Raw genomic sequence first — 15,087 nt, forward strand, 5'->3', positions numbered from 1 at the left:
CGCAATACACGTGTAACAACAGGCGGGTGTGATAGCACACGCGAAACAGCGGGAGGGCGCGAGTAATGGCAGGTGGGTGTGATAGCACACACGAAACAGCAGGAGGGCGCGAGTAACGACAGGTGGGTGTGATAGCACACGTGAAACAGCGGGAGGGCGCGAGAAAGTGAGGTCATGTGCGGGAGGACAGTGGGAGGGCGCGAGTAACGACAGGTGGGTGTGGCGCGAGTAACGACAGGTGGGTGTGATAGCACACACGAAACAGTGGGAGGGCACGAGTAACGACAGGTGGGTGTGATAGCGGGAGGACAGTGGGAGGGCGCAAGTAACAACAGGTGGGTGTGGCGTGAGTAACGACAGGTGGGTGTGATAGCACACGCGAAACAGTGGGAGGGCACGAGTAACGACAGGTGGGTGTGATAGCACATGCAAAACAGCGGGAGGGCGCGAGAAAGTGAGGTCGTGTGCGGGAGGACAGTGGGCACAAGACGGCGGGAGGGCGTGACAAAGTGAGGACTGATGCATCAGAAAACGAAAAGGATGCATCAGCGAAGAAAGGACTGATGCATCACAGAAAACGAAAAGGATGCATCAGCGAATGGAGGGGATGCATCAGAAAACAAAAAGGATGCATCGGTGAACGGAGGGGATGGTGGTGGGCATGCATCAACCTGGAGTGGGCTGATGCATCAGCGTGAGAAAAGCAAAGGTAGAATTGCACCAATGATGCATCATTGGTGCGCTACAGTTGTACTGTTTAATGCATCAATATGACACGAACCTGTGATGAGGGAGACTCAGACATTGATGTTGGGGAGGATGATTCAGAAGAGGGTGATATATGGGATGACGAGGATGATGGGAACAACGATGATGGGAACGGCGAGGATGGGAATGGCGAGGATGGGAACGATGAGGGTGATGAGGATCGTGTTTTGGCTGACGAGGGTGAAGAGCTTGATGATGATATTCTTGCAGAAGAAGGTTACGGAGCTCTCTGATTGTCAATTGATTACATTTGCGCTGCACTCTGGTGCACCATTCTAGTCTGAGGATTCGTACTTTTCAATTTGTGTACTCATCTCTATATACAAAATACATTGCAGTGTCTGGTATGTATCGTGTAGATACAACAACTATCTACTCATTGTCAGTGTGACAATATGCTGAGGGGGAAGGTATCATCCGGGGCGTTGATGACATCACACGAGTTGTTTGGAGTGCAGACGCACGTCATTGTGTCGTGTCTATATCGAGTCGCGACGTCAGCGACATGGCCTGTCAAGCGCTGTGGCGCACAGCAATCTAAATCGGGTAACATCTCACTTGAGCAATTTTTGTGATGGACGTTCAATTCTCTGGAGGAAGATGGATGGATGGTGGGACCTAATCGCTGGCTCTTATTCTGGATACCACCGGCTTCTCGTAAACCATTTTATAGGCCTCGGACTGCATTTGTGATACCCAGAGGTGTTGAGCTTGACTTGAGTTGCATGGCACATGGCTCACGCTGGCGGCACTGCTGCATGAAGTGAGTCTGCCGTTTTTTCTGTTCCTCGCAGTTAATCAATTCGATTCTTGTAGCTCTTGATTGCGATGATCTCGTTCCTGTAAATTGATTTGTAGAGATTTGTCGAGTACGATATGGAGTGTACATTTAATCCGTTGTCTATTATATATGTAGTATTACATTCAAGTTTGGAGTAGTTTGAGCGAACACCGTAACAAAATTTTTGAGAGCATGGAATGATCTTCGAGCAACGAATAAAGTTATCTGAGAGGTGGTTGGGCGAAATTACACAATAGACAAGAGTGTGTTCAAGGCGCCTCCCAAAGTGAACTCAAGAAACTGAAGAAGATTGCGGCGGCGGCAGTTGAAGTAGTTGGGGTCGTCTGGTTTCGTTTGCCGTTAACACACACAGGTTAAACGTTGAGAGAACTGGGTCGATGGAAAGGAACGTGGTTCATTGCGTACACTACATGTGTGCGGTAACAACGAGCTAGTAGCACCATGAGAATGATGGGTGCAAGGATATCGAGATTTGAGGCGCGGAAGGAAATGCAAAACTTTAAGAACACATGCCGGAAATGAGGAGATGGACGAGCGTCTAGGAAGCACAAAGCAAAAAGCAATACGAGAGACGACCCTTCATCAAGGAACATAATATGGGGGGAGGCTTACCATGACACTTGGTTGGGCCGTTTTGCCCCAGATGGTAAAGTATCCCCGTCACCCTCCTTCACGTGGAGTCTCAACTGCTCTATTCTTCTGCCCTCGCCGCTCACTCATCTACTTCTAGTGACCGCTTAAGCATTTCGCACAGGTCTTCCTGGCGTTGTCCAGCGAGGACTGTGTCGCAACGCCCTGCATTGCAGTTGTTTTTGCGTTTGATGGCGTGTGCTAAGCTTTGAAAAGTTGGGTAAGACGAAGTTTATAAGAGCAGCAACAGGTAAATGTGAATTCGAGGGTCTGATGTCGTGGGAAGCACCAGTATCCCTCTCAAGCTCTTCCTCGGAAGCACCTCACAATAACCTGAGCTTTCCTGCAACTACTGATACCTCCAAATTCGAAGGGTCGCAACAACTTAATGTCCTTCGTTATCTCTGCAAACTCCTGGATACCTCATGTCTGCGGTTGTGTGTTGCTAGCAGAGACATCGTTTGTATCTCACATACTACCTCTCCCGCTGAGGTCTACCCTTTACAGTACTGCAATTCGGCTTGCTTCCCTCCCTTATCTCTGTGAGTTATTTCTTCCTTTTCCAATAGGAAAGCAATCCTTCTTGTTTAGAACCACGAGTCTCGTCTTTCCACACGTAGGTCTTTCTTTTCTTTTCTTCGCAATATTGGCTCAATGATAGTACTGCACATTAATCCCTAGGTACCTCTAGACCATTCTCCATCAGCAGGTTATAACCGGATGATTATACTCAGACATCCTGCGATAATGTGAGCTCATGTCCAGTCGATTGGTACGGTATTCGAGTATACGTGGCTATATATAGCCCGATCAATAAATCTTCGATTCATTCTTCCTTGCGTTTCCTGGAGTTCCGTCACAGTGGCGCCCACCAATGCTTAGCACTTGAAGCAGCAAACATTGCCTCGAGGCCCACCGGCACCCTTTATCCAACTTCTTGTTTTACTTTGATCATTAACCTCAACTATTCGCCATGAACAACCCCGGTCAATCGGGGAACTCTGAGTTGAGGTCAGTTCCTCCTCCAGACATCGAGACACCCAACGAAACAAATACTGCTGAGCCTGAGCGCCAGGTAAGTGGTTGATATTCATGAGGTTGAAACACAATGACGATCCATCCTTTCTTTAGGCCAACCCCGTAGCAAAATTTGTCGCTTGCTGAGCAAGGTTAAGAACTTCGGCCGTGTCACGGTCAAACTAGAATGATGTGTACGACTCGGATATTCCTAATGATTCATGATGTTGCTTTGACCTCATCCATCGTAATTAACGCCAGATATGATGTCGTGTTATCGAGGGTTTGAACGAATTTTGCTGAGTGGTTCAAATGTGTCAACTAAGATATTTCACTGTCGCGCGGATTGTATAGTGCTGAGATCAGGGGATGTGAGCTTTACTTCGCCTGCATGCCCTATAATTGAGAGTATCGTCATGGCACACCTTGAGTGGGTGAATTTCGGAATTGGTTGAAACAACAATGCAAGGGGGCGTCGTCCAGCCTGACATGCACCATCTTATTTTAGGGACGTATTCATATCCTATTGAATTCAAACTGTGTCAAAAGATCTAAATTACATCTCTGCAAGTCTTAGATATCCTGGAGTTCTGCCAACAACACTGGGATGGAGTCAGGAATTAATGTAGGCCGGCTATCAGCAGCTTTGACGTGGCATCTCTTGCCTCGTCATAGCCGCGTCACCGGTCCATCACGACTAAGGCGGACCGCAGGACCCACAAGATGACCGAAAGGGATAGGTTCTGCTGCAGTATCATCCGCCAAGCATAACCATTTTGCAAAACCTGTTCGTGATCATATAAAAGCAAGTCATTTTGCTACCGTCACCAGCATCCACCCACCTCAAAAGAATCATTCGAGCACCTCAACTATACCACCTCAAACAAACAATGCGCTTCTTCTTCCTGACCTCCATTCTTGCGTTGACAGCATCTATATTGTCTGTCACAGCAAGGCGACCAACCTGTAATCCAGCTGAGGATGAATGTCAATGGCACAATAGTGACTGTTGCAACGGCAATGACACCTGTGATGATGCCGTGTGCGTGCCTACCGACGAGCCCCCTCCAATTTGAGAACGGGCCGATTTTCACGTAGCGACACACTAGTGAGTGTTTCCGCATTTTCATTGGCGCAGTTGTTGAGCAATATGAACATGTAGGACGCTGGGGATTGAGAAATGAATAGAGGGGATATTGGGTGAAAGGAGTACACGATATGAGTGTATGAGGTTTCTGCGTACTGTTTGGTCTTGGCGTGAATATCACACCAGCATCACAACCGAGGCAGGCACTTCAAAATGGCTAGCTGCTATAACCATTTCGCTAAACGTTTTCGTGATAAAATAAAAGCAAGCCATTTTCCTACCGTCATCAGCATCTACCCACCTCAAAAACATTGTTCGAGCCCTCAGCAAATCATATCACCTCAAACGAACAATGCGTTTCTTTTTCCTCACATTGCGTTGACGTCATCGACAATGTGTGTCGCAGTAAGGGGACCAATCTGCAGCCAAACGTGACCAGCCTTGCGAAGCCGTTAGTGACTGCTGCAATAAATTCGCTCTTTGCGCTGGTGGAATATGCATCACCTAGGATATCCCCTTGCAAGTCGATTTGCATGTAGCGACACACTAGGGAGTGTTTCCACTTTGCCTTTGGTGCTGATTGAACAATTTGTGGGACACTGCTGATCGAGAAACAGATAGAGGCGATATTGAGTGGAAGGAGGACATGATACGAGTGTACGAGGTATCTGGCTTGGAGTAAACAGAGCACCATGGGTCGGACCTGCCAGCGATAGATCAAAGGCGTATTAGCTACGAAACGTTGATAAGATCAAAAGCCCACTTTTTCACCCACTTTTACTCGTTCACTCAACGTCCAGAGAGGGTCGGCGTCGATAGAGTGACAGTCCTCGTGCTGGCAATTTCAATCTCGAAGAGGTGCTGACCTGGCCATACGCGCTAACATTGGATAGCTCACAGCTAAGATGAGCATCTGAGGTTAAATTTGAACGTGATAATATTGTAGAAGATGTATTGTTCGAACTGCACTCACTGCAGACTCACTGAATGATCATGATGGGGTTATGGGTTACAACCATTGTTCATACCAAGCATGAGCGACTCAATTCCTTCAAAGGTTGATGGTGTGTCTTACTTTTCTCGTCGTTCCATCAACTCCACGACATCTACTCCTTCGCAGTTTGAGCCTGGGAGGTAGTTGCGCGAAGATGCGAAAGAAATCGTTGATGGGGTAGGTGACGAGCAGTGGGACGGGAATGGTCGACGGTTCACTTAGAATAGTTGTTCTTTACTATGCAACAGCACGCAAATAGCATGAAGGGAGAAATTTGAAAAATTACAAAGACTGGAGCGTTGCAAAGAGACAGAATCACAGACGGTTGAAGTCAATATTCACTAGCACTGATGAGTTTGCAAGTTCAAGTTGCCATGATATCGGCACAATATTATTATGTAATACGAAAGTATCCAATGCTTACGCCCAGTGAGAACCGGCCCTCACCGTATCGACGGAAAACGGCCGAAATATTGATGAGCCACAGACGTAATATTTCCGTAGATGAGCGCTTCATGCACGAGTTGTTCTCGAAGATGAGAAGCAGGAGCAAACAGAAACTTGCATCTAACGTTCCGGTAACATCGCCTATAAACATCTCTCGCTCCTCGACTTCCCTGTTCTGTACACTGCTTTCCTTCGTTGGTACAGTAGAGATATCCAGGACGTCGGTTGAAACATTGTCAATGTCAAGACCTATAGCAAATGAATCAAATAAATACTGCAACGAAAATATCACCTAAACCTATATCTCCTTGAGATCTTTTTTGTGAGACTAAATAACTACTTGAGCACCGCAACGAGGCTTGGAATAGAAACAAAAAAAAACAAATTTCCCGTGCTCCCTGCGAGCACTAGACAACCGTTCGCGCTAACTTTACCGAGCATTACACACTACTGCTAGTCGATATATGCACACGCTCTTGGAACGCGATTGAGGTCATGCCGGTTGCTGCATCGGAGTCAGCCACAAGTTTGGCATGATATTCTCGAACACCAAGGATCAGCCGTGGTCCTAGCACGAACATCTGCACGACCTCTAAAATCTGAAACAAGCCAGAGAAAGTCTGATCTTCTAGGAGATATTGGCTCTATAGAAATGATAGATCGTGGTCACATGTAGAGGTAAGTGAAAGATTGACATACCGTTAAAAATGTTGGAGAGAAATCAATAATGAGCTCGAAGCAAGAGACAGCAACAAAGCTATCATGTCCGACCCTTCAGTGGAAAAAAGGACAATAATCACGATATGAACTTACCTCGCAAAGTAAACCACATGAGTTTTCATCAACACAGTAAAACAGTCCCCGATAATCCCTCCTGCCGCATGTAATCGCAGTTCACGGAAGTGTTTTACCGCAATCCAGACTGCGAGACATAGTGTGAGGACCTCCCACACAATGGAGAGTATCCAAGCAGCAGAATACAGAACTAGGACATCTCCTGTATAGCCTAGTGACATTCCGGCCCGGCTTGGGCTCAAAGCCCCGGCTTAGGCTTGGCCTGGGGGGGCTTAGGCTTGCCATATTTCAAGCCTAGGCCGTGAGCCCAAGCCAGCCCAAAGCCGTGGCTTGAGCCGTACTAGGCCGCGGCTTGGTGGTATGCAAAGTTGTAGATTCGTAGTATAGTAGCACAAGAAAATACATGAAGTAACGCTACTCAGAAACCTCGTCATCATCTGAAATCAAAGCATCCCAAGCATCCTCCTCGTCTGCAATAACATCTCCGGTCCTCTCCTCACTGTCAGCTTCCAATTCAGAGTCGTCAAATTCCTCCGACTCCACAAGAGAGGATGGTCCAGGCTCGCGAAAGATAAGGTCGTGTCGTATCGCACATTTGAGACATTGGAGAGCTTCAACAATGTCTCCTTTAAGCCGGTTCCGTCGTTTACTGATGGTTATGCCACCTTGCGAGAATGCACGCTCGCTTGAGACTGATGACAACATGATGGATAGGTAATCTTGTGCGAGCGAGGCCCATACTGGATATCTTGGTGCATTTATCTTGAGCAAAATTGACATCAGTGCGAATTTTCCAAGTAGCGCAAGCCATAGAACGTACCCCCCACCAATGAATAGCAGATACACCTGCTGGTAGAGCTGCCTCAACAGTCTCCAAATAGCTCATAAATTCAGCCCTCCATGGCCGTGATGGATCGCCAATGGAAGTAGGGGTGGGGTTCATAAGTAAGTCGTCCTCCGAATCGCTGATGACTTCGCGGATGAGTGACTTGAGACCACCTGCCTTGCTTTTCTTGGATGTGGGCTGGGATGACGACAAAAACATAGTGTCTTCATTCAGCTCACGATAACGAGCTTTGAACTGGCAGCAAAATCAGACTACTTATTGTGCAAAGCCAAAAAAAAGCTCAACTCACCACTTCCTTCGCAGTGCTTACCACGTCATCATGCAAATTTTCTGGCCAGTGGCGCTTGAAATAAGTCATTTTCCCTACTGGATCAAGCACTACATTTGCAAGCATTAGAGTGATTATTGAACAATGAATAACAACTTACAGATTGCCATTATATATGCAGGGGACTGCGTTGTCTTCTCATAGTACTCGTCTACCTTGGCAGCAGCTGCTTGAAGGGACGTAGCGAACGATGCATACTTTGACCTTTCGGCGCGCGAAGACCAAGCCCTGTAGAGGGTTTCAAGCGCTGGGATTGCGAGATGCAGAGTCGAGCCACGTTCAGATGAGAATGCTTGCTGTGCAACATCGGAATACTAAACAAATTAACATAAGAAGTTAGTACACATAAATTAGAAACTCTCGTACTGAAAGAAGATCAGCGAATTGGCCGACACGTGTCCATTCACCAGCTGAGAGTTGAAGAAAGTCGATCTTGGCACGTTTTGCCAAGTCACGCTCTTGACGACCTATCTCGTATACAAAAGTATCAATGTGCTAGAGCCGATAATAAGCATCAATGAGTAGAAGTATGACAATATGAAATATGTACCTCCTTGTTTGTCTCGGCACGATTAAGCATAATATATGTCGAGGACCAACGAACTTTCATGTCAATCAACAGTTGGGTTGGTTGAGACACTCCTGCTTTGGTCTGCACACTCCGGTACATTTCCTTTCGCTTCGCGGATGACCGTTCCTGCAGGACATCAATATATCTTAGTAGTGTCATATGATTCTAACGAAAACGAACATACCTTGACACAAATACTTCGAACAAGGGCTATTTCATCCCGAGTGGTCGGTTCATGACTTTTTGGTTCGTGTGGGTTGTAATACAGCGATTTGCTGTACGTGCTGATCAGACTCTGTGTTGCAAGATTAATGACATGAGCCAAGCAGCTGCACAAATAATGAGTGTCATAGCGAGTTCGGACAATGACAGGACTTACTTGATTTTGCGCTGGCGCCAGGGAAACACTTTGTTATATTTAGCCTCGTATAGGCGTGCAAATTCTTGTAGTGTCGTCCCATTGTTTGCAGCATTGTCGCAGGTGACATGCCTAAGCTAAGTTATATGAGCGCTGTAGGACGTCGTAGTCAAATAAACTGATTTACCTTCTGTGCAATCCCAACACGATCAAGAATTTTGAATAAGGCCCCGCCCAGCCGCTTGCCGCTATGTGCATTGTTGACTTTCGTGAACCCGAGGAGTGAGCTTTCAATTTCCCATTGCATGGGTACCTTCTCTTCAATCCAATGCCCCGTGACAGCAAAATAACCATCGATGTTCTCCGCTTGCCATGTGTCGCAGGTGGTATTAATGTTTCCCTTGACAGCAGCACTCTATGAAGCCCAATGAGACAAAATACAACAAACAGACATCAAACAGACATCACTCACGTTCAGCGTGGTCCTTAGCCTTGTAAGGTGGTTTTTAAACATTCTCATAATTTCGGCACAAGTGCCCTTCCTACCCGGAATCCTGACTCCGTTGGTTGCGCGAGAAGCAACATGAATCAGCTCTTGAAATTTAGGGTGCTCAAGCGCTTGTATAGGCTAGAAAAATAAGCCATCAGTCGTGGTTTTGAACTGAGGAAGGCAGACATACCTGATCAGTCGCCACAAGCCATTCAATGGCAGCTTGTCTGAACAACTTGTCAGAATACGGTACGACTCGTTCGGCCTTGTGTTCAGTGAGATGGGCATTGATCCTCTGCTGCGCAGCGTTCTCCTTGCGAGCCTTGACGTCGCCAGGTAACATTGATTCGAATGAATGTTGGTTTGCCCATTTGCGATACTTGCCGGAAAAATGGGCCTCAGCGTGGCGACGAAGGGTGGTGATTTCATTGACAAGGACACATTTTTTCCTACAAACGAGTGAGTGAGTAGTATGAGAGTACAAAGGTAGACTTACGGGCAAACACTGCACTTTCGGTGTTTCTTCACTTTGCCATTGGCCCCAGTTTGCTCAAATGTTGCTCCAAAGAATGCGTCGATATCAGCAGTTTTGCCTTCCCGAGACAATCCTGGGTCCGCAATAGAGACATCAATGTCGATGAGAACCCATCTCCATCAACCAACTCGGGGGACTTCTCTGGGGCCTTCTGTTTCTTTCTACGAGGCTTAGGGTTGGTACGAGCATTCTCGCGGACTGAGTCGTGGTCTTCGTCGACAGATTCATCTTCGATGTCGACAAAGGCATCATCAGGATGCAAGCGTTTGTTGGATGAGGGAATAGGTGAGGGTGGGGGAGGCACGTTGGACGAGGAAATAGCTGTGGGTGGGGGAGGCATGGGCTTGGGTTGGGCAGAAACCTCCAAAGCACGCTTGGCTGCCTCCACGGCACGGAATTCATTGATGGCTTTGGTTTGGGATGGAAGGGCGGCCTTCTCCGAGTGTTGGAGGAGAGCAGCAGTGGGTTTGATCCTGCGTATGGGACGAGAATGCACGATAGGTTCATCTTCACTATCTGTGTGGACTGTGCTGGTCATTGCAGGCTGCTAGGTAGATACAACACATATACACGTACCACATATAAAAAATCGAACGTGGTTCAAAAACAGATTAAGTTTGCGAAGGCAGCGAAGTTGAAGCGCCAGGCAAGACTGTAAAGGCGCATGGATTGCTGAATGTTTGCTTTTCAAGACCGGGGTAAATATCAGCGAGCTTTAATAACATGACAACGGCGACTCACTGTGATCTCATTCTGACATACCTCATGGTATGATTGACTGAGAAGCTGATACCGATCGCAAGATGGCAACATAAACATAAACAGAAACTTACATACCGAAATAGATAGTGCACTGCTAAGCCACGGCTTGGGCCGGCGGCTTAGGCTTCGCAAAATTGAAGCCTGGGCCAAAGCCCTGGTCAGGCCGTGTCCTGGGCCTGGGCTGGGCCTGGCTCAATCAGGCCCGGCTTGGCCTGGCCCGGGGCTTGAAGCCGAGCCGGAACATCACTAGTATAGCCAATCGTGCACTGGTAGGTGCCGGAGAGAATGAGTTCCTCTGGTATCCATCAATGAGCCCTATGCACGTTCGTTTCCATCCATAATTAGGCGTACCTCCTGAAGTATGCATCGTTGACATTAAGGCTGTCACTCCAACAAAAGTGTTGATTGCCAGGAAGGTGACAATGAGAAATATCAGGATCTTTCTGGATTGTTGATACATGGCATGCAACCGAGTGATGATGATGACTTGCAGCATGTTTCAGTCAAGTTGATTATTCCTGAGGTCTCGCAAGCGCCAAGCTCACCCCACAGCAGTGCAGATACCAACACACCCATCCAATTCTGTACGATGTATATAATGAAGCCTGACAAATTTAGTCAGTGACCAGCCTCGGATAACACACACTCCAAAGACTTACATCTGTGGCAGTATAGTGTGGTAGTTATTAGCGAACCAAGAAGTTGGTAGTAAAGAACCAAACCCACTGCTACAGGGCACCACGGTTAATTGAAGGGGAATGGCAGGCATCTGTGCAGAAGACTCACTGTATCTGTCAGCGAGATGGTCGGAACACTCTCTGCATGCCGCTGGTTAGAAGAAACGAAGAAAGTGAATATACTAAGGCGACATACCCAGGATAGCCATGCTGATTACGAGACATAGATGATTAGCACAACATCGATTGTTTAGTCTTCTGAACATATGCAGCATATAAGATTCCAAGATAGCACACCTAGAATACTTTCAAGTCAGCACATCCTGATAACTGCGACACTCAAGCTACATACACTGAGGTACAGAACTGTCATCAGGGACCAGTGTTGCCTCTGTAAATAAGTGTATCTTCATGTGAGTTCCCTCTGCCATGAGACTCTGCTCACCCAGACGAGTTCGACCTATAAAAGAATTCTTAGCGAGATGGCTGCTCCGGTCATGGCATCGACATACCTCTTGTCCGAATGTGAGCGCTGAAAATACTTGTAAGATATCAGCAATCCTCTAATATTATCGTGCTCACACCAATCATACGTCACCCCAACAAAGGCGGCAACTGCGATACTGGAGCCAAGGTTAGATTGAGACATCGAAGTCAGTGCTCAGCTTCAACATCCGATTGCTCTCTACGAACCTGGAAAATAGCTGGCAAAACGATATACATCGATGGACGGCCACCACGCGGGATCATTTGAGATTGTTGACATATTGGTAGAGAATGGGTGTGGGTGAGAGGTGAACTTGGTAAACGTATAGCGGTGACATTCGCGCTATATGTACGCCGCGCTCGCTATAGTTTGGTAATCAATATATCAACAAGATCAAGGTAAATATTTGTGCATAGATCAAGTTGGCGGTTCTTGTGTTAGAAAATTGATGAACTTGTTCCCTGGCTTGAAGCTCCGTCTGTGGCTAGGTTGGGCTGTGCTTAGAGGGTTACATAACTCTTCACAAGCAGACGAATATGAGATTCGGAGGTACAATAATTCATGTTAACATGGGACAACACGAAGAAAGGAATGGTACAAGCTTGAAGCTTGAGCTCAGTAGGTGTGGACGTGCCATGACGCGACAATAGTAGATGGATTCCATCTTTGGCAGAAGCAGTGTTGGCACCAAATATGAACACATTGTGTAACACGAATATCACTGATTTCTGGCCATGCTATACATGGCAATGAATCATTTGCATTAATCATTAATCAGTATAAGCGCTTACGCCTAAAGTCAACATAGCAGCAAACATTGCCTCAAGGCCAGCGCGCACCCTAATTCTCCAACTTCTTGTCTTACACTTAGTGCTGCCGTGGTCCGGTCCTGAACCATGGTTCGAACCGGACTTTTGGTCCGGTTCTCCTGTGGTTCGGTCCACGGTCCAGATGTCAGCCAGAACCGGACCATAGTACGGTTCTCGGTTCTGCCATTGGGCGAACGGTTCAACTTTGGTTCGGACCGGTCCCGAACCGTTCCGAACCGCAAACCGAAAGAAGCTTGCCACATTGTTGAAGCGCGCCTTGACACCTTCCTTTGATGATCCACTTCGGCCTCAGAGATTCTCAAGCTTCAAGATTTACTTGTTTCCATCAAATGCAGAGGCCTATTGACAAGGTAAGTCATGATATGCACTATTCAAACTGACGAATCAGACCACACGTCTCGTTGTGCAACTCCTCCCGCAAACCCATCGTCCCACTCCCGCGAAACCACCGCCTCCACCCCTAAAGTCAACGCGCCGACAAAGACCAAGGCAACCAAAACCACTGAGTTTGAGGTGTCAGGTGAGTGACTTCATCTTCAATTAATTTGATGCACGCTCTAACTCTTTCGCTTGTGCTCACTATCTTGCGCCCGTTTTCTCATGCTTGCTCTCTCGTACCTGTCCTCTTGTGCCCGTTCTCTCGTGCTAACTCTCCCACCGATCCAAATCATTGCCCACCATTCGCAGTTTGTGAGTGTCGATCCTCGTTCGAGCAGCCTTTGACGCCTGAGGCGCTGGCAACATTCAATGCTGCGCAAGCCCGCACTGGCGTAATCTACATCTCACGAATACCTCCTGGCATGCGTCCTGTAAAAGTACGACATTTAATGAGTGCCCGTGGTGAAGTGGGGAGGGTTTATTTCCAACAAGAAGGTGCGTCTGCTCTTCACCATGCTCTTATACACTAATTGGATTTTTGTTCACAGGAGTCCGACGCTATCCCTAGCTCATGAGTATAGTTGTTCTATCAATGATGGGAAAATGCCGGAGTGTCCTCGAGTGAGCTGTACTAAAATTATACCACAACTAAATTCTTATTTTTTTTGTTTCAATCAGTGTTTTGACGGTCTTATAGCTGATATTAACTTTCATTCACCTCGAGATGTCCAACCACCGTGGCTAGATGACGAATTTGAGAAATGGTACTGGCTTGACTATACGCTGAAACTCGGCTGAGATCGTCGTTGCTCCTCTGAAAGTGAATGCCATGCCGCTGGAGGGTCTTCTCAGGTAAGTTGATCCTATATATGCACAACTATGGTGTTTGACTCCGTCCCTTTGGATTGAAGAGTCGCGAGTCTTCTATGACACTATACATGCAGAGTATTTCCTCTATTCTTTGTTGCTTTGTCATCCACGTTTGGCTCGCTACAGTTGTTAAAGGCGGCATATAGGAATGGCCATGTTTCTGTGACAGTCGAGGCAGAAGCAGCTGTCTTGTTGGATGTGTAGCTATGAGTAGGAGTCCTACCTATGTTTTTTTTGCTCATTGTAAATAAATCTGGTTCGGTTCACGTTCGAACCTGAAAATGACCCGACCTGACCATTCTGAACCGTTCACCAAGGTCCAGTTCGAGGTTCGTCGAGTCTGGTAGAACTGGACCTAGGTCCGGTTCTTGGTTCTCACTCGACCCTCTGTGAACCGGACTGAACCGGACCACGGCAGCACTACTTACACTACTTGGACCATTAAACTCAGCTATTCACCATGAACAACCCCAGTCAATTGGGGAACCCTGAGTCGAGGTCAGTTCCTCCTCCAGACATCGAGACACCCAACGACACAAAATACTGCTGAGCCCCGGGTAAGTGGATGATATTCATGAGATTGAAACTCAATGGCATCCGTCCTTTCTCTAAGGCCGACTCGCCCCATGGCAAAATTTGTCGCTTGCTGGGCAAGGTTAAGAATGGTGTTGTCAAAAAGATTTCCGTAAGTCGAAATCAATACTCAGTCCAGGGATAAGGCTGATATCTTACACGAGTGTTCAAAGTTCAACGATTCACGCAGCCGCGACCTCGTCCAGGTAGGTGACATTCCGATATCTGCTTTCTGTCTAACTTCTACTGGCTACACTGGGCTCAGGATACTTCTGCTATTATGGAACGAGGCACCGATCTCCACTCTCAGCTCAGCTCATGGTTTTTTACAGCAGGTGACGATTGATGGCATTGTCTACATGGGCAATAGCCTGAACGTGAAAACCCTGTTGTTGGGATCCGACGAATCCGAAGGAGACAAGGCCGAACGGATGAGAGCCGAGAGGGAGAGGCAGCAACCGGCCGAAGCGTAGAGCCAAGGGACATCACTGAAATTCACTTAGCATGATATGACAATACATAAATGATAATTTTACCCAATTTTGTGTGGCGATGACATGCTAGTATAATGGAATATAATAGTGTGCCATACTGTCGCCCTTTGATAATATTCTCCCTGCACGCAGCACTTCATAAGCAATTATAATGATATATCGAGAGACACACAGATGCTCACGATTTCCACTGTTCCTGACCTGAACGATTTCATGGTACAATTTCCTGCAGAAAATACCTAGCTATATAGTCATATTATATCTCACTGGCAACACTGGTCATGACTATGGTACCTGCCCACAGATTATCACTAACTGTCGCTGTTGTATGATGAGTACAGTTACTT

The 15,087-nt window shown here is 47.1% G+C and overlaps 4 protein-coding genes across 4 annotated transcripts; 1 reads left to right on the forward strand and 3 right to left on the reverse strand.

Annotated features, from left to right (window-relative positions):
• Positions 1-770: 770 nt before the first annotated feature.
• On the forward strand, positions 771-1,750 carry HD556DRAFT_1307820 (uncharacterized protein; the record flags this gene model as incomplete). The annotated part of the gene is made up of 5 exons (XM_041300062.1): positions 771-984; positions 1,107-1,149; positions 1,442-1,531; positions 1,627-1,651; positions 1,685-1,750. 5 exons carry the CDS (start codon positions 771-773, stop codon positions 1,748-1,750), a joined length of 438 nt encoding a protein of 145 aa, XP_041160853.1.
• A 4,066-nt stretch (positions 1,751-5,816) lies between these two features.
• On the reverse strand, positions 5,817-6,655 carry HD556DRAFT_1367231 (uncharacterized protein). The gene is given in 4 exon segments (XM_041302834.1): positions 5,817-5,998; positions 6,009-6,389; positions 6,445-6,502; positions 6,559-6,655. The coding sequence occupies 3 exon segments, from the start codon at positions 6,585-6,587 to the stop codon at positions 6,186-6,188; spliced, it is 291 nt and encodes a 96-aa protein (XP_041160854.1). The 5' UTR covers positions 6,588-6,655; the 3' UTR covers positions 5,817-5,998; positions 6,009-6,185.
• Positions 6,656-9,059: 2,404 nt separating this feature from the next.
• On the reverse strand, positions 9,060-9,573 carry HD556DRAFT_1236201 (uncharacterized protein; the record flags this gene model as incomplete). Its single annotated transcript, XM_041297804.1, has 2 exons — positions 9,060-9,272; positions 9,325-9,573. Coding segments are annotated over 2 exons (462 nt in total), but the record flags the coding sequence as incomplete, so codon positions are not given.
• A 1,766-nt stretch (positions 9,574-11,339) lies between these two features.
• On the reverse strand, positions 11,340-11,757 carry HD556DRAFT_1442599 (uncharacterized protein; the record flags this gene model as incomplete). The annotated part of the gene is made up of 5 exons (XM_041306474.1): positions 11,340-11,405; positions 11,461-11,499; positions 11,554-11,568; positions 11,621-11,649; positions 11,691-11,757. 5 exons carry the CDS (start codon positions 11,755-11,757, stop codon positions 11,340-11,342), a joined length of 216 nt encoding a protein of 71 aa, XP_041160856.1.
• Between the last annotated feature and the right edge of the window lie 3,330 nt (positions 11,758-15,087).

The sequence above is a fragment of the Suillus plorans genome (assembly GCF_016647745.1).
Source record: "Suillus plorans strain S12 chromosome Unknown HD556scaffold_24, whole genome shotgun sequence".
NCBI classification, from domain to species: domain Eukaryota; kingdom Fungi; phylum Basidiomycota; class Agaricomycetes; order Boletales; family Suillaceae; genus Suillus; species Suillus plorans.

Bases quoted from the DNA above. Each gene is read 5' to 3' on its own strand.
- HD556DRAFT_1367231 (XM_041302834.1), bottom strand. From the start codon at position 6,587: ATGAAAACTCATGTGGTTTACTTTGCGAG. The intron at 6,503-6,558 runs GTAAGTTCATAT...CGGACATGATAG, and splicing joins CATGTGGTTTACTTTGCGAG to CTTTGTTGCTGTCTCTTGCT. The intron at 6,390-6,444 runs GTATGTCAATCT...TCATTTCTATAG, and splicing joins TCTCTCCAACATTTTTAACG to AGCCAATATCTCCTAGAAGA.